The 24,166-nt window shown below is 39.9% G+C and overlaps 1 protein-coding gene across 2 annotated transcripts in view; it reads right to left on the bottom strand.

The window, feature by feature from the left end:
• ccser1 (coiled-coil serine rich protein 1) overlaps window positions 1-24,166 on the bottom strand; it is a 260,784-nt gene that overhangs the window by 169,554 nt on the left and 67,064 nt on the right. For both annotated transcript variants that reach the window (XM_088910903.1, XM_088910902.1), the window contains exons 6-7: window positions 18,156-18,363; window positions 4,565-4,642 (exon numbers count right to left, since the gene is read on the bottom strand). In XM_088910903.1, coding sequence (XP_088767029.1) covers window positions 4,565-4,642; window positions 18,156-18,363 — 286 coding nt within the window. The remainder of the gene's footprint in view (window positions 1-4,564; window positions 4,643-18,155; window positions 18,364-24,166) is intronic.

Below are 24,166 nucleotides of genomic sequence, written 5' to 3'. Positions count from 1 at the left end.
ACTGGAGAGACCCTGGTTCAGACGTCGCTCAAGGCTCAGAAAGGAAGGAAAAGTGTGTTTCAGCATTGCCTTGTGATCCAGCTTTTAATTCACTGTTTTGCCTCAGTTTATGTAAACACCTAAGGCTAAGAAAGGCTCATAAATGCACATTACAGGAATGACCAAACAAAATGCTGCTTCTCGCAGATGACCAAAGACAAACAGCCATAAATCACATCCTCTCTCAAGGTATACCCTCTTAAACCCTGACATTTCCCTTGATAGTCAGTGTACGGTATTCATTCTAACAATATTTAACAAGATAAAGTTTTAATTTAACAGGAAGTACAAGTCACATTTCCTTCCTGTTTAGTCAAGATCCAAAATCAGTGACATTCGGCCATGTGTTGGTGATTTTTTATACAACATTTGGGAAATCTGAGGATTGCAAAAGGCAATTTTGTAGATGGCTGAACACCTCATGCTACCAGAGCAGGCTGAGGAGAAACAGAGCCTGGTGAAGTGCAGGATCACCTGAAATACGTCTGTAGCACCAACAGCGATGTTTTGAATGTGCCTGTGCCGCTGTGTTTCAGACACACAACCAACACATGTACTTCTCACATGATTCCCAGTAAAGACAAATAACTACTTATCATTTTTGTTTTAATGCCAGCCATTGCGCAAATGGCCTGAAGTTAATTACAAGCCATTACAGTGACGAATAAAGCATTAGTACTGCTTCAGCGCTCTCAGAATCATGACGTGTAATTAAAGCTGGCCCGTATGTTATTTAAGCCCTGTGATGCTTTGTTTTATAACACTTTATGATGTTAATTATAGCTAATTCTATTATTTTAATTTCTTGTCGTAACTTTAGATAAATCTGCCTTACAATTTTTAGCCCATAATTAAAGTACCTAATATAGAGCACATCGCATGTCAGGGAAAGCACATCTGTATGACAAATAGTAATAGTCATATTGGCCTCTTCTCGACTGCAGACTTTCCACCTTTTTGTCCCACTGTGTCATGTACTGTGTTCACAATTGAATTCTGCCCCCACTGGAATCTCCACGCTTAGACTCTATGTGTTTTCGATTTCATTCTCACCACACGCAGCCAGGCACACGGGGGCAAAAAGGCACGAACAAACGACTGCGGTTCACTTTGGAAATAAAACCCAAGTGTGACTTGAAATGGAGCTTCTGGAAAAAAAACATTCTTCTGAAAAGAAAAACTAAATAATTGTATTTATAAGAGAGCAGGTGGGCGCCGCAGTGACACTACAGATGACATTACCGCCACACAGCTTTGGGTTCTGGTTCTGCTAGTTTCCATTCTAGGTGGCAACTCACTCTCTGCTTAAAACCTTTATAAAGGGACATGTAAACATTAAAATACTCAGAATAAAACTGAGAGCAAGATACAACGCAGTATTGCAGATACAGGCTGGAAAGGTGCCAATATTAAAAACAAGTTATGTCTACAACTTTCTGAAGAAATTTAAGGTCAATAAATCCAAACCTTTGAGAGAATGAGAGATTAAAGCTTATATAAATGGAAATTACAAACTGAAATGTGTGCTGTGTTAAGGAACCACTGAAATGGACAATAGCTGCTAGGCATTAAAAGTACTGACATTTTCTAAATTATTTTCAAAATAATTTAACAGGCACCAAATTCTGCATTTTTAGTTCAGTGTCACTCAGCTTCATTCCCGTGTAGACCTTAGTTAGAATAAATTTGTTTATTCTTCATATTAGAGAATGTAATTCACCTGTCATAGCTTTGGGAACTTTAGTTGAATAAGGCCCTTAAAGAATGTGACATTTCTGAGCAGCTGAACAACCTGTGAAGCTTGTATTCTTATGTCCAAATAGCCGGTGCTCAAATATATCCATTCCAAATACTGTATGTATTTTTTCATAATGCAACATGTTATTCTTTATAGGGAAAGGAGGTTGTTCATTACTTGCAGCTAATATAGGAAAAGAAATCCAGCAATGTGCTTCAGAGTTGAGTGGATGAGAGTGTGTTGGTATCTCTCTACTTATCTCCCCGAAGGCCTTCTTAATTTACTTATTTCAAAGCTGCACTACACTGAGCTTTGACTATTAGTATCAGTATACCCTGGTGCAAAGGACGAGCGCCTAGTTAGAGTTGAAGATGCTTATCTGAGAATGATTATATTATGCCAGCAGCTATATCACCCCTGCTGCTCGAAGACGTGTTGGCGGGACCAGCAGGGGGTGCTCATCTTGTGGGATGTGTGGGTCCTAATGCCCCATTACAGTGATAGTGACACTATGGGGTAGAAAGGTGCCGTCCTTCGAATGAGATGTAAAAGTGAGGTCCTGACTCTCTGTGGTCATTAAAACTCCCAGGGCATTTCTCTAATAGAGTAGGGGTATTACCCCGGTGTCCTGGCCAAATTTCCCATTGGCCCTTACCAATCATGGCACCCTAATAAACCCCATCTATAAACTTCTTCATCACTCTGTTCTCCTCCCCACTGATAGCTGGTGTGTGGTGAGTGTTCAGGCACACCATGACCTTCATCACATCATCCAGGTAAGGCTACATAGTGCTGTTGGTGGAGGGGATTCCTCATTGCCTGTTAAAGACTTTGAGTATAGTGTCCTGACAAGTTCTATATAACTGTAAGGATATTAATAAGAGAGCTGCTCTGTTTGGGGGAAATCTGTTTCGGACCATTTCTATTGTAGTGAAAAGCAAGATAGGCTAATGAAAAAAAGAGGTAGTTCCAATGCACAATGCAAAATAAAAAGTATTTTGTCATAGGTCTGGTCTGGTGCACTGGTAATTTTCAAGAACTCTTTGCTCTTTGTTGGTGGTTATGATACCAAGAAAACAGAAACTTGGTGGCAATTTCTTATTTCCATTCCAGTGCAAAAGCTTCATAAACGTGGAGGTGATAGGCTCCGGGCCTTATCAGGGTGAACTGCCTCTACACTGCTGTGAGGCCTCTAGACTCTATAACAACAAAGAGCCTTTCTCTGTATCTCCTGCCTCCAGCTGCATCACATCACTTTAAAACCTTCATCTCCCTCTCTAACCTGGCCTACCTTACGAGAAATTTCTGCAAATGACTGGTTTATTCCTCCATCTCTGCAATCTCACTTCGTTCTTTTTATTAGATCTAATTTGGAAACAATGCTTCCTGCAACAGATAAATGCATTATTTCCATGCTTTTTTGATAAAACCTATAGTATTATGAAAGCATAATATAGATTATATATTCTTTAAGTATTTTATTTAAGACATTTAGGAACATTTAAGAAGACTTACAATGACTAATAAACATAAAAATCAACACAAAACACATAATAATGCATAAAAAAAACAAATAAAAACCAACATCCAGACAAAGAACAAACAGCTAAAACTATCTTAACCTTTTCCAGATGTTGAGATATGAATAGAGTTGAAATCTATGATCAAAATAATCCCAGAATGATCATGACAATGATAATGATGTATTTAAAATGTAAATATCTGGAACATAATCCAGCACTCTGTAGGCACCAGGACAAGGGCTGAGAAAACTTTTTCTATCCAGTGCAAATACCTATATCTGGAAAGATGACTGACATTAAACTACACGTACCTACAGTATTAAATACAGTAATATTTTAATGTATCGTGACTACAGTAACATATGTACTGCAATGTTAAGTGCTGTTAAATGAAAATAATTCTGTCAAAAAGAAGAAACAAACCATGGTGCAACTTCATTAAACACTAAAGCACAAAACTCTACAACGGATGCACAGTGGGTATACTGGGTAAATTGGGAACACTGGGTACATTGGATACATTGAGTACATTGGGTATATTGATTATATTGGGAACCCTGAGAACATAGGGTACATTAGGTACTGTACATGGGTACACTGGGTCCATTGTGTCCATTAGGTACACAGGGTACATTGGATGCATTGAGATCATTGGGTGCATTTAATACATTAGGTACAATGGGGAATAATGGGTATATTGGATACCCAATGTAACCATTAGGTACCTTGCGTATGTTTGGGTGCCAATGTACCAATGTACTCCATAATGGACACAATGTACCCAATTTACCCACTACAGTCAATGTTCCCAATGGACCCAGTAACCAGTGTCATCACAGACCCAATGGACCCAACATACCCAGTGTACACAATGTACCCAATGTACCCAGTGTACTCAGTGAAGTCCAGTGTACATTATATACTCAATGTATCCAATGTACTCATTGTACTCACTGTACGCAATGCACTCAGTATACCCAATGTACCCAGTGTACTCAATGTATCCAATGTACCCAGAGTACCCTACAGTATGCATACAGTACAATGTACTCAATGCATCCAGTGTACCAAAAACACTCAATATACCCATGGAACCCCATATGTACTCATGTACAATGTACTCGTACCTAAAAGACCCAATGTACACAGTGTATGCAATGTACCCAATGTATCCATAGTAACCAATGTACTCAAAGTCAATGACTGAATTGCCCTGTCTTCTTCTTCAGCTGTATGGATTAGCTGAGTTTAGATTCACATTTACCTTAAAAGGAAGCGACTTCTCGCTGATCGGGCTGATGGGGAGTGAATGGGTGCTGCTGGCAGGACTCATTTCCGCACTCTGTGGAAGACAGCAAAAACCCTCAATTACAGAAGCACTGCAAGCAAAGACCCATTGAAACTGGCACACTAGCGCTGTACTGGTGCGGGGCACTTGAGTGTGTGTGGGAAATGGGGTGAGTGATATAAACCTGTTAGTTTATTATGAATGAAGCTATAATATTGCAGAGATGTGGGTAGGTGATGTAAAAGAACATCACAAAAGATGTCTCCCATTAAAGAACTACAGTACATACCTGCATGGTCAACAGCAGTTGATTATATGTGACAAAACAGAATTACATTCAGTTGTAGGACATACTGTACTATCATGTAGAGCTACTGATGATAGTGCTGTTGACAAAAACATGAAACAAGACAGGACATGACTGAGAGGTTAAAAAAGATTATATATTACACATTAAAGTAATGTATAGCAGAGAAGGATGTGCAGATGACTGAGGCTGGAGATGATGACATCCAGAGGGACTTCACTAATAATGTGACACTACTGAGGACCTCCAGGTCCAAGTACTTCAGACTGACAAGCACGCTGCTGGCCTGCTCTGTGTGACTGATTGGAAGAATTACACAGCCTCTCAGTCAAGAGCACAGCACAATGCCATCTCAGATGAGAGAGCTGCAAGAGAGTCGCTGGGATGCTAAGGGCCATAATCATAAGAAACACCCCTCGCATACACAACTGGAAGTGCCCATCAGTCCTAGCACATGATGAATTCTAAACAAGATGCTGACAGCACAGAGGCAGACTGCAGGGTTTACCAACCTCCACTGTGTCAGTGTGAACAAAGGCAGTAAGAACACAAGATCCTAATGAAGAATGGTAGCATCTGAGATGGGAGGCTATTTGACCCATCCTATTTGATTAGCTTACTAGTAGCTTAGTGATCAAATAATCGTATTAGGCTGTTTCTTAAAGGATCCCACAGAGTGAGCTTCAGCAATGGGCCAGATAGCCTCCTCACATTGCAGCGGATGTTTCTTCTGCATTCCCACAACTCTCTGTGCAATGATCTCTGTGTGATCTTTGAGAAACTGTAGGAACAAGCTACCGAGCCATGTTGTTGTAGCCGATTCCCTGGCTTCTTTCAAGACAGGTGGAAACTAACTGATCCCAGGATTTCATCCAAACAAGCTAGATGGACCAAAAGGCTTCCCCTTGTTTTTGACCTTTCCTATGTTACATTTTTGTAGCATCTTTCTATTTTTATTCTGAAGTATGGAATTTTGTGCCATCAAGAAACCAAGCTTCGAATCGTAACACAAAGATTTTTTAATAGAATTGAAAACCTTTAAACAAAAATCCCCCTTAAGACTGTTCCTGTCAGTCCTGCAAGAATCAAGATTAATATTTCACATGCTGCAGATGATGATTTTTATTGCTAAGATGGAAAATAAAGAATATGCAAGTTTGCCGCAGGTAAAATGATTCACAAAATATCTTAGCTAGTTTACGTAGAATTGAGAAATACTTGAATAAAGCAAGGCACAGTGTACTCTGATTTTCTAAATTGAGAAAACAAACGTCATTCAGATTTTCTTAAGTATGTTCAAGGAAAAGGTGCATGACTTATCTGATGAACTTAGAAAATTTGTTTATTTCAATGTACAATACTCTGTACTTAGCTCATGTAAAGCTAGAAGTGTTTGTTTTCTAGCTGTTTGTGCTTTTTGACAGGAGATAGCAAATGGAGAAAAACCACATGGTTACATCAAATGAGCCCCCACAACTCAACGAAAAGATGAGAAATTATGATTTGCATATGTTCACACGTGAAGCTCACAATCATTAGTGAGGGATGCAGCTAAAAAATGCTGCCTCATTTCCACCTATGGAAACAGCAAAGCCCCTTCAGGACAGAAACTGGCTGAACTGGGCAAAAAACACTAAACCCCTCGGGCTGGTAAAAAGTACTGGATAAGGTTAAGGCCACATGGAATACAATTTGAATTACATGATAACTAATTCCTCATATTTGTAAAGTGCTTTGTGTCCCAAATTATCTCAAAGATATTAACATGTATGTGGGGACCCACTTCATCTACCACTGAAATGTCTTACCCACCTGGGTCACACATGGCAGCCTTTCTATGCCAGTAGCCCCACTGCACAGAAGATCAGGCAAAGAAATTAGAAATGACTGAATCCAACAAAAGGAGGTTTCTCAAGAGATACAGTATAGCCAAATGTAATTTAGGCAGGCTGAATTGTGCAAGCTCAATTTAGTCAGGACAACACGTGATTCCCCTTACCCAATTTTTGAGTTAGGATGTCAGTTTAAAGTCCCACTTGAAGGATGGCACCTACAGCAATGTCCCCTGTGAGAGGTCTCCCATCTCAGTTCTGACCGACCAGGCCCAGCCTTGCTTGGCTTCTGAGATCCAACAAGATTAGGCCACAAATTGATAACGAAAACGAACAGTACTGAACAGATCACTTCCTACAGGAAATATTCCTTTGGACTTTCTTGTTTCTTGCATTGACTAAAATGAAATTCAAGCCATTTCATAGCAATGCTTTTCAAAGCTGCACCATATTTATGAGAATTCAGCAGTTTGTTTGTGGTTTAGCAATTGTGCTGCTTCACTGGTCTTGAATCTTTAATGGTTGTGATTTTTGAACAGTACTGCCTATCTCTGAATTGCAGAACTTCCTCTTTTGCAGGTAATTAAATTCAACATTCAAAATACTGTTTTACCTGACAAGGAATGGCCCATAAAACACCAGTGGGACGGATGCCAAATAGCCAAAACAGCCTTGAATTTTACATAATTCAGCCTTTTTCTGGGCAAAGTGCCCCTAGCCACAGGCAGATTAGTAGTTCTGTATTTTTTTGCTTTCAGAAAGACATATTGCAAGCCTACTGCATGGTAGAAGAAAACCTTTTAGCTTTCATCTAACACACAATTACAATTTTTTGTACATGGTGCTCGAGATGTAGTGTTCAAGAGAGCAGACTATGAACAGAGGTTTTGATGTATGCAGTATGCAGAAACAGAGGCCCATGAACATAGATACAAATATAGATACAAATAATTATTAAGTGTTTCTTTTTGTAAAATCAAAGCACTTTAATTTAAAAAATGTGATTGTTTTTTGCAGTGTAAGTTGTGCTGGCTATCGTAGTAGCCATAGAATTAGTATTCAAGAAAGAGTGGCTGGTATTTGTGTCAAATACCATTCCCTTCCAAGCTTAAGATAGGAGTCAGCAATATAACATGGACAGTGCTGCACGCCAGTCTGAAGTGCTCTCCCGGTGAGATGAAGATTTATATGCTTAGAACGAAGTCAGTTTCATTATTGTAAAGCATGCAAGATGGCCTGTATATTAGTGAAGGTATTTAAGGTTTTTAGATCCCATCAGTAGCAGCTTTGGACCTGGGTACAGTGAAGACAATTCAGTTAACCCAATAATAAGTTCAACAGCCATAAGGAAGAACTCAGATGGAAGGAAAACCAGAGACTCATGTGATGCTGAGGGCCACTGGGAAAGGACAATGCTAAAGCAGGTTGGCTAACACAGGTTTTGAGAGAGGAAAACCACAAGGCCCATCGGCCTCCAATAACTGACACATAGACGATGCCCTGATCATTTCAGATCTGAGCCCCTCCACAGCTATTCCACCCTCTTCAAAAAAAGGCCTGCCTATTACTTTCAGACAAATGCCTACCATCTAATCGAACTAACTACATCATGCTTGTTGCAGACCTCTGGGTTTAAAAGCATGTCCTTATGACAGGATCCGTTAGCTTTGTCACAGCGTTCCTTCTAGAGAGAATAATGTGATAGCTATGACAGGAAAACTCCTCAAGGTCAGGAAGGAAGGCTAACACTCCATGTCAAAGCCTCTAAGATATTTTTAATGGACTTCTTCATCCTCCTTATCCAAACTGAAATGGAATCTCCATATGCTCCTATCTTGTAAGTTTATCACACCTCACCCGCTTTTCACCCTGCGTGTGCATTTGAGAGACCACAGGATAAACAGCTTCGCTGTCCATCTACAGAGCGGATCGCCTCTGAGCTCCAGCAGGAGGGGAGTCTCTGCAGGCCGTTTGTCCTAACAGAAGGGAATAGTGAACTATAGCCTAAAGGACTGCATATGTCAATGAGGTGAATTTTTTTCAAGGTCATTTATGGGAATATGAGGATATGTGGCTTCAATTGTGTTCTGTCTTTAATTAAAAGTCACTTTTTTAAAACTTCCTGCCCAACGTCACTACAGTGGAAATGCTTCTGAACTTGTGTCAGCCTCCACGAGATGCACTGAACTCTCAACTGCACAAAACAAGACCACAATCAGCCACTGGGGTTACTTTGGTCCATGCAAGCAAAGCTCACTATCTAGAACTGCCAGGCTTTGATGAAAAAACAACAACCAAAGAGAAGTTTTCGCTCTGTAAGTCAGATGCTGAAACGCAGAATGAGCTTGCCTTTCACATTGAAAAAACTTAAATCTCTAGGAAGGTAATGTTTTAATGTTGCTTTAAGGTATGAAGCCCTGAACCGCTTAGCAGTCAGATCAAAGAGTTAAGGAGATTTCACCTCTACTGCTTGTCTTAAAAGATTTAGAAAAAGGTAGATACACAGTTTTGTACTGCCACAAATTCCTTCACTGATGGTATCTGTGAGCAAGTTTAGATAAGGTTTAACTTTTCTAAATCTATTTTCTACAATATTTTGTTTATACAGGTAATCTTCCCAGGAAGGACTTAAGAATTCCAAAATCCCACATGTCATACTGTACTGTACATATATGCACTGATTAGTAGCTCACATCTCTGTTGGTGTATCAACATCAAATTAGCAATTTTACAGTCAGCTGGCAAAATCTCTTCAGTGGTGGATATTTCAAAGCCCATTACTGCATTATCATTACTTTTCAGCACAATCAGTTAGAACTTGACAGGACAAAGTCATTTGTTTCAAGTGCTCCTTTGCCCCCTGGAGCATCTGCTTCAATCGTGCCACCACCATGGGCTGGACGATGGGCTTGAGGAGACACCGGTGACTCTACATTGCCAAACAGTTTCCTGTCTGAGGTTAATTTCATACTTGTGACAAGAACCCACTAATTTGATCTTTTAACGGGGTGAAAAAAAGGGAACGTAACACCCTGTAATTTCTCTGCCATTTCAGAAAAAGAACAGCAACAGGGACTTGTTTTACCTCGTAAGAAACACCTACTGAAAAGATAACTGCAATTATCGGAAGACAGCACATGAATGGGCAAGCCATACTTGCTAACATCTTCATTTCCCTAAAATGAAGACTATAGCAAAAAACAACGCATCCAATTGATTCCAATACTCATGCGCTGTGTTTTTAATGACTCAATATATTTGGTTAATGCGTTCCTAATCTGACAAAGACCTTGTGTGCTTCAGAGGGCATTTTAACACACTATGAAATACTCCACATAAAAACTGAGATTCCCTTTTAACTATTATGGAGTTTAGTTTCAGATATCATTAAAATACAAGTTAATGAGTTACCTAAAATCTTTTAAGGTGTTTAAACCTATTGACTTGTCATTCAAAACCCCAGGGCAGGCCAGATAAAAGTCAAATTGGTTTTGTTGGAGTTTTGTATTTCAGATTATTAGGCGTGTACAGAATGCAATCACTGACAGCTTTATTCTAAAAGAAGTGAGCCAGCTGAAATCACAGCACAGCACCAGTGCAAAGTCAGTCTGAGTTCAAGATCATATTTTTTAAGCAAATAAAATGCAAAAAGGAAAAGAAATCTTGTTAGTAAGCAGTTTACACATTGGAATGGAAGTTCAGACAAAAATCTGCAAGTTAATAAGACTGGCTGAGGATGGGCTCGCAAACGCATTGAAGAGGGCATCATTGGAGGGCAAACACTCGACTGTTTAATATTCATATCCTTCTGTTTTGGGCTTTGTTGTCTGACCTTTCCCTTTTGTCATCTAATTTCTTTTTTATTTATTTTCAGTATCAAAAAATTATTTTCAATTTATTTTTGAGAGAAAGGCCGAGCAAGGTAAGGGAGCTGCTGCAGAACTGTTCATCCTCAACACAGTGAAAACTCTGTGTTTCCCTTCTGGTTTACACACAATCAGAGGTCTATGCACTGAGTTCAGATAAAATACATTATTATATTAAATCTAACAAAAATAAACCAATAAGAATGCAATATACTGTATGACATTTAAAAAATACAAATTACAAAGTGATTAAAACAAATGCATATTGGTTGCATTTGTAATGCCTCTACCAAAGATGAGTGCTCAAAGATCAGAGATACAGGTACTATCTGATTTGCACTCCTTTGTCTTCACTTGAAAGCTATTCATTAGTGTTGACTGCAGTTTTAAACAAGGTCAGACTTCACCCAGTTCTGCCTGCTTGGTATAAAAAGTCATGCTTCCTCACTTCCTCACTTTCGCTATGTTATTAGGCATCCCTCCCTCCACCCCAAGCCTCTGCAGTAGCCCCCTCATTAAAAGGGTCACCTCAGTAAAGGAGTCTTGGAATCAGGAGTCTTCTCCACCTTCATTAGGGTTTGACCAGACTACCGAAATGGGTTTTTTAGTATCATTCCTGTGAAGGTTTTACCTTGTCCTTAATGCAAGTCAATTGGGACTCACAGGTCTCACAGTATCTCAGCAAACATATTTTCATTCAAATTCCCGCCATATACACACACACACAAACAATTCCTAAACTAGGTCACATGAAGGAAGGTGGTAACCCATCACTTTGCATCACACTCGAGAGTTTGTGCTTGTGTGGTGATGACTTCAGTCTGTGTGTTTGCTGTTTTTCATTGTGGAAGGCCCCCAGCTATCACGTGCACTGTCATGTCAGTCAGCGCCATGTCGTCATGGCAAAACTGAAACATGGCAAAACCTCTGGAAGCTGAAGAGTTAAACCAGGCCCACACCAAGCCTCACAGAGGGTAAGGTTTATTGTGCTCTTTTATACCACACAGGATCATCTTGCTCAGACTAAACAATTACATTATCTGGATGAACAAGCTAGAGCATTTGATAACTTTGCCATGTTGTTAGGCTGGAATGACAGAATGCTGGAGGAGTATCATGTACAAAATGTTCACAGACAAGAGGTATCACAGCCTAGAGTAGCTTTTATCATTTAACAGTTTAGAATGTAACTGAAACTAATAAAATGTTACAATTTCCAGACATTGGACTGTAAAATTTCAAGAACTGATTAATAATCAGCTTCAAACTGATCTTAATATTCCAGAAAACTTTCCTGAAACAGTTTATTATTGACTGTTTTTGCCCCAGCTTATTTATCTAAAGAGAGGAGACAACTGTAATTGGCTGTGCAAATTCTCATTAAAACTGCAATAATATGAAAGATCAGTACTTACATAAGAAATGCATTCTGTGGGTCTTATTGATTTAATTAAAGCTCATATCAGTTATAATAAGATTAATAAGCAATATCTAATGTGGAAAAATGCTTAACACATTTAAAATATCAATAATAGCACCAATTACAAAACATGCACGTAATCATTCTTCTCTCTGGAATACTGCAATTCTGGTACTGAAAAATCAAATCAAACTTTTATTTAAATGTATAATTTATTATTTATGATAATTTAATTTATAATTTTGAAGATATCAGAACTTAAGCTTTGTGCCCATGCCATTTATTGTATGGATCAGGAAAAAAAAAAGATGAAACTTCATGGAACATAAGATGTGGAAAACTAATTGCATAGTAAGTATGAAAACCCCAAGAATCCAGGTTCTTCAGATAAAAGAGGTTAACTGCTGCCCACTAACTAATGTGTTAGCAAATTATATTAGAGATATGAGGAAAAAAAGCACAAGGAGAAAATATTCTTTCAGCCTCTAAAACAGTACATTTTATGTCTAACATCTCCATAACCTTAGAATTAGTGAACAGCTTGACTCTTTTCACAAAAACATGCACACGTTTGTCATCCAATTTGCAAACAAAATCCCAGTGTTGCCGCAGTGATGCTGTATCATTTAGGTCATATATATACGGGCATATTAACGCTCCTATTATAACAGATGCAGATAAACGTAACTACACTGTGGCTGGCCCTTGATCAGTTAGGTGGCTTGGATCTGTGAGTGCAAACACACTCCCCCACCCCCCAGCACTGTAGCTGTCCTGGGAAAACAAAAATATGCTTGGAGATGCTAAGGCACTTATTAAAGCAGTTCTTAAACCCCAAATTCCTGGGGTAAAAGAACAGTCACTTATTTTTTAAGTTTTCTGTTCTGTGTCCGAATGAATTACAAACCTTACTGTTGTCTATATTAAGATGAGACTGATCAAATTAAAGCTCATTCTTGAAATGCAATTAAGATACTTCAAGATATGCAAATATTATATCTTTGACGGATGTGTTACACCCCTGTAGACTAATCTCATCAGCTAAGCACGGGTGGACATAGCCAGTACTAGGAAAGTCCAAGGAAAAGCAGTTAGCTGCTTTAAGTGGTGTTGGTAGACCAGTAGGTGGCGCTCTTTCCTCTGGATCAGTGCTGTATATTATGAAAAGGATTTCTACTGCAGGCACAGAACAAACAACACAGAGTATCCTGAAAAGAAGTGACCTCAATTTGCGATGCTGAATTTAGCCCTGGTATTTGGGTTATGGCTGGCATACTAATTCAGACCATTAGTTCTCTGTCCTTGTCCTAGAGTAGCCCCGTGTCTGCTGGTTTGTGCTCCAACCCAGTTCTTAAGCCACAATTTTCTATTTGAGGTCATTTTTAAAAAATTGCTTGCAGCTTTTCTGACTGCCCCCTGTTCAGGTATGCATCCCCATTGGATGGATGTAAGCAGAAAGAAAAAGCCTTACTCACATGGCAGCTGTCTGTTACAATGTCATTCCCACCTATGACTGTTCATCGTCAGTCGATCATCTATTAACATCTACTGTACTTAGTCCAAAATAAAGGAGAGAAATCTTAATTATCACGTAATTAAGATTAGACAGGATACAGTTCTGTGTGCTGAACTTGTCAGAAATAAATTTTAACTAGGGTTTTTTTTTTACACGAAGGACAAAGTGTGAAAACAAGTGCAAAAGAACAGTCAGATCAGTTACAGGCATCAATCAGCACTAGTGATTAAGAGCCCAGTTGGGGAAAAAAAAACAGCCGACACAGGGGTCCTTCAGCACCAGCAGTGAGAGTTACTGGTGTAAACGATTTATTCAGAATACTCATTTGCCTGTCCATTAACTTTTACCCTTGATGATCACCTGCTTGAAACCAAGGACACCTGTGACAACAGTAATACTCCCAATAATATTTTCTTCTTCTGCAGCTTTTTGGTTTTGATTACGCAGCACTGCTTATTTGTGCTGCTGCTGTGCAGTAAGTAGTGCACAGTACGACACGTTTAAACTAAGAGCTGCTCTCAAGGGAAGCTTTTTTAAAGTTTTGCAGCAGCAAAGATGGTTTTGTGTTCCATTGATCTATACTTGAATGCATCAGGCCTGCACAAGCTCGGCAGACGCCGGCACACCTGTTCAGACTCGGGGCACCTGGAGATCTTGTGATCCATGGAGTAAAGCGGTATTCTGGCTACCTAATGCAGACAGGTGTATGCCAACTATTCTGATACTGACAATACTCCTTGTATGTAAAACGCCAGCTGAATTCAGAGTACTGCTGATTCAGGGAGGTTCAGCAAGAGATGTTAGACAGGTTCTCATCACTGCTTTTGAGTATTGTCTGAGTTAAAGAGTCCAAACAAATGGGAAGAAAAACATAGTGACAAATACCAGTTTCTTTCTTGCAACGTAGGTGAAAATTGGGGTCTTGTTTTAGGAACAGCAGTGGTATACAGATATTACCAAAACCACCCTCTAGATTCTGACAGCATTGTATATGAGACCTGGGAAAGCAGTGCTTTATTGTATACATAATGGTCACGCGTAGTTAATGGCATCATTGTTTTGTTCTTGTAATGAGCACATTACAATGGATGCGGAAATTGAAAATTAGACACACGTAACAGAAAGATGCCTTACAGGTACAAATTGTTATTTGATTAATCATGTAATGAACCATAACAAAAATAGCTGATTACGTTTATTACCAGCCAGACATAATTTAGTTTTGTTTGTACTAGCACGGCAGATATTAAAGGGCTATTATTTTAAAATTAGAACAGCCCTAAATTTCAGTTTCAAACAGCTAAAAGCTAAACTGCTGGCATCTCGATCAAGGAGCATGAAATTCTGGTGCCCAATGCTCTTTGTATAAAATAATACATCACAAGAGCACCAAGCAGCAAATATTACTAACAGAACACTGTCGAGAAACTACACTAATGATCCGTGTCCTTTTCCATACTGCATTTCTCTTCTTATGATTTCAGATCACAGAAATGGTAACAATAAACTGATTTCTGCAGCCTTAAAAAATAAAACGAATGAAATGGGAGACTCTATGACACACTGATGAGCATTGCGGAGTCATCATTGTGCGGGTGTGAGGGCTAAAAAAAGTAGAACCAACTGCCATTTGTTTCTAAACATGGCTAAGATATTCAATCTCTTTGAAGTAAAGTCTGCCAGCAAATGCTGTCGTTCATCTATTCTTCTTTTTGAAGGGATCAGTGTGAAAATTCCTACAGCTGGCACTGTCTCTGGTTTACACCAGCTCCAAATTCCCAACCACCAACAAAGCCCGAAAATGACTGCAGCATTCGGGCCAATGTCGCGCACGTTTTTATTTTAATTGTTTTTATTTCACTGCATCAAACAGCGAATTGGTCTACAGTTTCAACAGACCAAATAGCTGACAGCTCCAGTGACAGTGCTATATTTTTAAGATGTTTTTGTGCTTCTTTAAAATATTTTGCGGCTTCTGTTCATACTAATTTAAACTAGTTCCTTTTGTGTACCTTTCAAGAAAACTATAAAATTCACTCACTACAAAACACTTTCAACGCTAAATCTGCAACAGTAAATTTCAGCTGTTCGACTTCGACATCCATTTTAAACGGCCAAAGAGACAGCACAGAGGTTAGTGCTGCAGGCTCACAGCCACAGGGCTGTTACTGAGTTCCTCCTTCTGTGCTGGGGTAGCTTCTTATCCATGTGTAGCATTGATTCCCTGCCACTTCCAATAAACATGCAGGGCAGCTGCTTGCAACTGTCCATACCTGCCCATGAGGACATCCATCTCATCACCTTCCTCTGTCAAGAGCTCCTCCTGTCTTTTGCCTGGAATCAGGATTTCATAGAGCAGCTTGGTTCAGTTCTATTTGGTTTTCTCTAGGTGCTCCAGTTTCCTCTCACCATCCCAAGACATGCTGGTGAGGTTAACTGGAGTCATTACAATTGTCCCAGAGTGCCTGTGTGTGGCTGTGTGCCCCCACGCTGGAGTGACATCCCATCCACCGCATGATCCCACCACAAGCCCCCGACAGGAATAAGTAGCCTTCCTTGGTTTATGTCTGGTATTGGATCCACTCTGGGTTTTTTTTTTCCAGACGTTTTCAACTTTTATTTTGCAAAATCGGATTAGAGGCCATTTGTTTTACCCTCCAGGTACAGGAAATGAAGCAATGTTTTAGTGTAACCCATAGCCATTAAAAAGGATTACATCCATCCAATATGGAAATGAAGATAACTGGAAAATCATCGCCGCTTTGAGCGAAATTTTTTTTTTGAATTTTCTATAAAACAAGCTAATCTCTGTGTTACACTGTCAGCTGCTCTAGCAGGCTATATACAAGTGATGCTACAACACGTGTAGCTAGGTAATCAAATGATAATCCACCAGATAAAAAGCTTTCAATGTTATAGATATGCATAACAATGTAATTGGAAGAAGTTCATTTTAAAAAACAGAAAAGAAGGTACAGTAAATGAATTCAATAAGAATGGGTTTTATTCTTCAAAGATAACCTGACTTTGCACAGGCATCTAATTTTTAAAAAGAGAGGACTTTATTATTGACTTACCATGGAGAATTAAACTGGAATGCTATAGAACATTTACTGCGGGCGTTTTTCTAAAGGTTATCATATTAATAAAGAGCACCATTTGCTGAGACATTGTAATCTTCATGCAGTGAAAATCACAACGGGAGTGCACCAGTCACCCCTATTCTATTTTGGTAAGTGAATGCCAATTATATAATTCTCAATTTAAATCACAGTAGTAGCAAATATTTTGATTCTGAGCTGGAAAATTTAAACATTTCAGAATGACAAACATACCCTGTGTGCCACTGAGCTTCCCCATGCAATGGTCCAATTATATCAGAAAAACAGAACCTGAAGTCTCTGTCAACAGATATCCTGCATACTAAACTACAGATTACGAAAGCACACAGGAAACAAGGCAACGTCAGTCAACAGCAAGCAAGGTGATGAGGACAGTATTCATGGGCTCAGCTTAAACCCATTGGTGGAAGATGCCAGGACAGCTCCACATGTCATGTTATATCATACTTGGACATCCATTACCATTTTCATGAACACTTCTGCACAGGTAAGGTTAGGCAATAACCTCTGGGGAAGCTATCCTCTTCTTGTCACGGCTAGGATGCTAAATTAACACGACTCTTGGTATACATGCAAACGGTATACTTGGTACAGTATATGTGCAAACGTTTGCATTCACATCCCTATGGTAATGAGTGTGCAACGTATGCTATATAATCTAGTTTCAGCTCTCACGGATTCTGATTTGAAGTGAAGTTTTTATTTAGACAAGCAAGTATTCTGTTGGCAGTAGCTGTCTGCTTGTCAATGTCACATACATATCAGCTGTCAAATATCTTAACAGAGAACCAAAGAACAGGGGACATTTTATTTGTTTTGATGTGTACAATATTAATATGTAATGCAGCATGCTGCTGATGTTATTATTCTTAATCTTTGTTCTCTAATTATTGTACGCACATGATGCTGATCGGTTAATCACTGACATCATCACTGTTATATGATCATCAGATTTAAGGTGAATTGTGATGTGTCCTTGTGCAGCCTTGAAAGAAGCCCATTTCAGCACCATGGCTGGGTAGTTTTTCCATACTCCCATAACCTTCTGTTTAAAAACTGCCTCCTGGTTTCTGTTCTAAATGCACTTCTCTACATTTTCCACTTAAGTTTTGTGTTTCATTGCTGAGAGTGAAGAAGTCCACTGGCTAGACTTTCATCAATGCCCTTGGGTACTTTGAATACTTGGTTCATGTCCACTCATAGTCTTTGTAGCTCAAGGCTAAAAAGATTAAATTATTCCAGCCTGTGAGAGCAGGACATTTCTCCAAGCCTGGATATATACTTGGTTGCTCTTCTTTGAACTGATTCTAGGGCAGAAATGCCACAGGAAATCACCATGATAGTAAAATTGAATTGTTTGCTTACATTACATAGGGCCTCTCTCGCAATAGAGTTCTTTGTTTAAGTCATGAAATGACTTGACTCTACAGAAAGAAGGTTCACTCCCTCAAGCTATTACTGAAAAACCATGCCTGACTCAGGGACACAGGCCAAACCCCCCTACCTCCTGCAGGGTCCTCTTGAGTCTCAGCAGCAAGGTCTTCACCGAGGTGCAGTCCTGCAACATCAGGCGGAAGGGCAGGGCTTCCAGGCCCACCAGCTCGTCCTCCCTGGGGCGACAGCCGTCCGCCGCAAGGCCTCCTAGCGCGCAGCTGGCTGGGGCGCGGGAATCGGCTGCCCGGGCCTCCTTCGGCGAGCGGACCGAGCCGGACCTGGCAGGAGAGCAACATGATATGACATAACAGGACGCTGAGGTCTACCTCAGTAGTGCATTCATACTGTTCCCAGGCTCAGGCAAAAAACCATACAGAGATGTATCTGTATTCATACACAGCTGTGTGTGTGCTGACCTCATAACTGCTCTCTCCTCATGCAAAGCTTTTTTACCCAGTCCTTAACAGCCCAGTCATCAAGACCATCCTGTCAGTGCTAATCTCTACTTGTGCTTGATCAATATACAGCTACTGATTCTTTTCTTAACTTTAAATCCTTTAAAACGCCTTCGTTTAGTCATTCCCTTACTACATGATCTAACAATGTACTGTGATTCCAGTGACTTCCTGCTCCTGACTACAGTATGTGGTGGGGAGAGTTGAAAGGTCATGTTCATGGATTGGGCGCTGTGTTATTTGTATATTGTGTGGAGTTGTAAATTATTGCCCAGCATTCCAATTTCAGGAGATGTACTGTATTTCTAAATATTTTAGTAATATATCAAAATATATTATTTATTTCAATAAATACGGCAGTTTAAACATGCTTCATAAGAGTAAAAGGTTTCATAGCCAAGATATATGATATTAAAGATATACAATTCCATACACTGTAGGCAAACATGCACAGAGCCAGTGGGTAGGGAGATATTATTGCAGGACATATTGTTCGAATCAAATGCTTTCTCATGAGCTCTGTGCTTAATCAACAAAGTACCTTGTATTACAGCTCATAATGCCCTACACAAATGTGCTACATGTGTTTCACTGGGGTTCTCAAAGTTCTGAGAAAGCTATATTTTCTAAGCCATCCATTCAGTTCCATAAGAACTATTTCATATTACAACATACAAGAGGTGGGCATATCATCCCCAAAAAATAATCTGGATATTAAAAAATTGGAGTTGTTCTAAACAAAACCCAGTTCCTCAACATCTCTCTTGAGGCAAGGTGTTACTCTTGGTATTTCCTGCAGAAGCCTGCTGGTTCCAGATCAACCGAACACCTTAGAAGCTGCAGGTTTTTGAGGTTGCTCATAAGCTGAAATAAATTAATGCATAAACCGAGCCTGACTAAATAATTTGTTTTGTTCATTTTTAGCTGACAAAGGCTCCCACTGCTCAAACTGCATGAACAGCTGATCTGTATTATTTATTTCTGGGATAAAAAGTCTGTTCAAATTAGGGTGACATATATATTAGCAGAAGCCAAGAGTAATTTACCTAATATAAGTAACCACAAAAAATAATAATAACGATGCAACATAATTCAAGATTGTTTTTTATTTAATTCTGCTTTGTGATATTTACTGTATGTAACAATGGCATTTCAGCAAAGGAGTAATCATCGATTTTACATCCAGGTATTCTGTGGTAACCAAGCAACCCTAATATTTGTGCACCTTTGATTTGGAGCCAATAAAGGCAGCTCATGTCCAGGACAATCCTACAGCAACATAACAGATGGGCTTTAACAGGCATTTTAATAGGAGCAGCAAATGCATTTTGAGATAGTTTAATGACCCAAGAGCATCACCAACACTTGAACACTTGACAACATTTTACACATGAAGCCATGTGTTTATCCAATAAAATGCAAAGATGATGTTGTAATGAGATAACAATTAATGCAGCGTGTTGCAGATCAAAGCCAGATTGTCATAGGTATAATGGCGAAAAACTATAAAACAATCCCATTGCCATTCCAGTGATACAAGTGTTTCAAAACATTACATTTCAAGGCAGATTCTGTTCTTTTTTAAATGCTGCTGAGCACCTGTCTCTTTCTAAGCCTTACGATTTCTGCTGTTGGAAACACTTGGAGATACACAGAGCATGAAGTCTGACATGATCAGGCTCACGTGCTCAGAGCTATGGCTGTGTGGACAGAAGGCAGCATGCGGACAGGTTTAGGGTGAGAAGCCTTTTTCTCCAGTCTTTAAAAGCACGTCACCAGGTGTTTCTTTTTTTGTAGGCAAAAATGTGGTGCTCCCTGTGGCGCCGCCACCTGTCCAGGACCTTCGAGTTAGACAGTCCGTGAGACCCCACAGCCCCTAGCAGGAGACCAGGCCAGTGGAGAGTGGAAGCTCAGTAGTCCAGCAAGTCAAGGAAAACCCGGCTGACTCACGGGTGCTGGGGACATGCTGGCCGCAATGACCAAGTGCATGAACCAGCGATGTCCGGGGAACAGGTCTGAACCACAGGGGAACAGGGAACCCCCAGGAAAAAAAAGCCCTAATTACCTTCATTAAATAATTTAAACGTTTAAAGAACCTGATAAGGATTTCACTGATTCTACAGCTTTGGCAGTATCACCTTTCCCGAACCTGCAGAAAATTAAATGCACACAAGGCGAAGAGGAAATGCATGACCTGGGTGCTGAATACAGAAAGTGAGTCACTTTCTTTTCCCCGGTCTATTGCATGACATTAATTCAAAAGATCATAAACATGTGAGATAAAATGCTTTTAAAGCTACATATATTCCACTTTGAAAACTCTCACAACAGCCAAATCACAACATTCCAGATTTCATTACTCCTTATGTACTCTTTACTTTTCACATAGTAATATGCATAAGCACATCACATGCATAATACTGGCTACGGAATGTCAATAGTCTTAGAGTGCCACCATTAATATTCATTATTCATATTCACAGCATTATTAATCAAGTTACAACAGGGGATTATGAAAGGACTTTGTTCCATTGCTCTCTGGCACTAGGATAGCTGAGGACAGGTCAGTGTTTGATAAATGTGAAACAATATCGACCCAACTGCGTAAGTTAGCACCTTCACAAATGCTAACTAGATGAATCAGGAAAAGAACCTGAGAAAGGCTCTACTGAGGCATCTCCTGACCATTCAGGCTGCTTCTCAGAGAGATTTTAAGAGCTTCCCTTTTAAAAAACAGAATACATTTTGGAGTCATATCAGAAGGCCATGCATCCCTTATGAAGAAATAAGCTTAGCTCTGGTATTCTCTTTGCAGGGCAAGCACTACAGGACCACTTCTTTCAAAGTGTACCATTCACAGCGCCAGTCTAGTGTCAGTTTCTTCAGAGCTATCTCATTCTCCTCCTTCTGCGATCTTTGGGAATGCTTGACATTTAAACAGAAAGATAACGCAGGTCACTCGTGGAGCAGGAGATCACTATAATTCGCTCTTTAGTGGTTCTGACAGCGATCAGTATCTGCAGTCAATTGTGTCTGAAACAAAGCTCAGCTCGCTAAAGGCACTTCTGAAGGCACTGGGAGCAGGGGAAAAGAGGTTACAATCAGAACCATTTCTCACTTCTATTGTTTTTTACAATAGTCTCCTAGCTGTGCAGATAAAGCTGACAGGTTTTTCTCATGTCACAAGAAAATGACATTACGTTTCTGACTGTCACCTGCTACACAAAGGAACTGTCAAAAAAACATATTTTTGGTACCACCCTTGAAGAGTTTATGTACTGATCTACAGGAAAAGCCAAAAGGCATGCTAAACCTCACTGCAAATTCATGCTGTATTTCAGTTTTTCTGATACAGAAGAAATCTTTTGATTTTTAAAGCATCTTCCTTTAGCACAATTACAACAACAAAACTCTGTGACAGAGAACACAATCGCAGTTTGTCCCAGCTCTGCTGTCAATAACAAAATCTCCTTCTGACACACAAATGCCATCACAGAGCTCTGCAGGAGAACAACTCAGATGGTCCGAGAACAGACAAGATGTTATCAGAGCAGATCAGATGGTACCGTAACTGGTCAGACAGTACCAGGGCAGATCAGACAGTACCAGAATAGGTCAAATGGCATAAGAACAGGTCAGCCCTTCCATCAGGAGGCTCTCTACACCATGGATCTCCACACCTCTTCCCCACGCACCTGCGCCAGGCTCTAACACCTCATCCGTATGGATGACCATGTGACCTCTGAACTCACAATAGCCATCCTGGAGGCGGGCTGTGATCCTTTGGTGCTGATACTGCTGATGGGTGATGGGTCAGGTGCTTTGCTGTCTTGATTAATGGCTATCCACTGTTGTTCTTGATCTGTTGCTACATCTCTCATTCATTTAAGGGACACAGCAGTCAACAGTCAGACTTGATTCAGAAAGCAAGCCTGACACAAGCAGGGGAGATATAGAAAGTGGACAAAAGATACCTTGTGTCTTGTCTAGTAACAGCCTGTTTTTACTTGTGTCTAGTCTTGCAGGTACATTACCTAGTCAGGTGACTGTGTGCCGCATTATGAGCTCAAAGTAGACTCTTCTGCAACCAACACCGCTGGCTCACACACAATTTAAAGAGCTGTCTCTAAAAGCTCCCGAACATAGCCACTGACTGACACAGCAGGGACTGGGATCTAGGTCTTGCTGAAGGCCGCCATTATCCAGATCTCTGGATAGAGACATTTTACCAGATTAACCCCTGGAACACATATTGAAGAAAATTCTTTAACAACGCATCTCATTTTAAAATAGATCAAGAGTTTGTAAGGTTCAAATACAGGGTAAATTAGAAAGAGAAGCTCATCTGCAGTTAATGAAATCCAGTCCAATCCAGTCTGTTCTCTTCCCAGTGCTCTAAAGTGGCCACAAGAGAGAGATAAGTGGCTGATGAACTGAAGCAAAAAAAATGAAACCAAAAATATTTTCTGCATAATTTAAAAATGTGCATACATATTCAACTCTTTCCAAAAAAATCAAATAAAAAACCAAGACTTATTTTTGATCACTTTTTCCATAGGTGTTTTCTAATATACTGGTTAAGCATTAATTGGGGATTTTCAAGTCTGGAAAAGAAGCAGCAAAAAACAGCTGAAATTTTCTTTTTTCCCTGTTATATCCCTAAAAATTTATTTTAAAAGCTAGAACTATTTAATGTCTTTAGTCACAATAACAAGTAATGTAAAGGAAACATCATTCAAAACGGGCGGAGTGGTGGCACTGTGGCTAAGGATCTGCACCTGTGGCTGGAAGGTTGCCGGTTCAAATCGCGCAGCCGGCAGAGGAATCCTACTCCATTGGGCCCCTGAGCAAGGCCCTTAACACCAACTGCTCCAGGGGCGCTGTACAATGGCTGATCCTGCACTCTGACCCCAAGCTTCTCTCCCTGTCTGTGTGTCTCATGGAGAGCAAGCTGGGGTAAAAGACAAATTCCTAACGCAAGAAATTGTATATGGCTAATAAAGTGATTTTATTTTATCTTAAAACATTTTCAACACTGATTTATATTAACATACAGTGTATTGGCATATATAAGAAATGCAGCAGACGTCAATATTGTAAGACAGACTCTTTAATACCATGCCAGAGCAACAGATGTATCTCTTGCAAAGTGATTCACCTTAATCTTTTACACATCAAAATGTGTGTTAGATGTGGTTACAAATGATGAATTACTCGGTCTTGGCACCATTCATTGCTTATTGCTTAAAGAACGGAAATCGTATTACTAATCATAAAGAACACTATTTTTTTTCTCCCTTCAAGACATATATTGTAAATTGTCCCTGACGTGCTAGTTTCAACATTATGCGAAGCAGTCAGGAGAAATCTTTGAATATGACTGGGAGCTGAGGATCCGCTGGTTTCTATGGAAACAGGTGAAAGAACAGTTTGCTGCCTGCCGGCCCAGTTACCTGTTTGAAGCTGCAGCTGTAAACTCAACACTGTCATCCATCTCATGCACTAACAGCCAATGACTCAGAAAAGGAGGTTTTCTCCTCCAAACACCTGGCAGTGCCCAAGGAATGTCACCTTCACTTCTGTTAAGCTCAAGGCAAATCTGTACATTGACCACATTTGAAGAGAA

This window comes from Atractosteus spatula, chromosome 3 (assembly GCF_055471065.1).
Source record: "Atractosteus spatula isolate fAtrSpa1 chromosome 3, fAtrSpa1.hap1, whole genome shotgun sequence".
Lineage (NCBI taxonomy): Eukaryota > Metazoa > Chordata > Actinopteri > Semionotiformes > Lepisosteidae > Atractosteus > Atractosteus spatula.
This window is presented reverse-complemented; position numbering and strand designations above follow the sequence as displayed.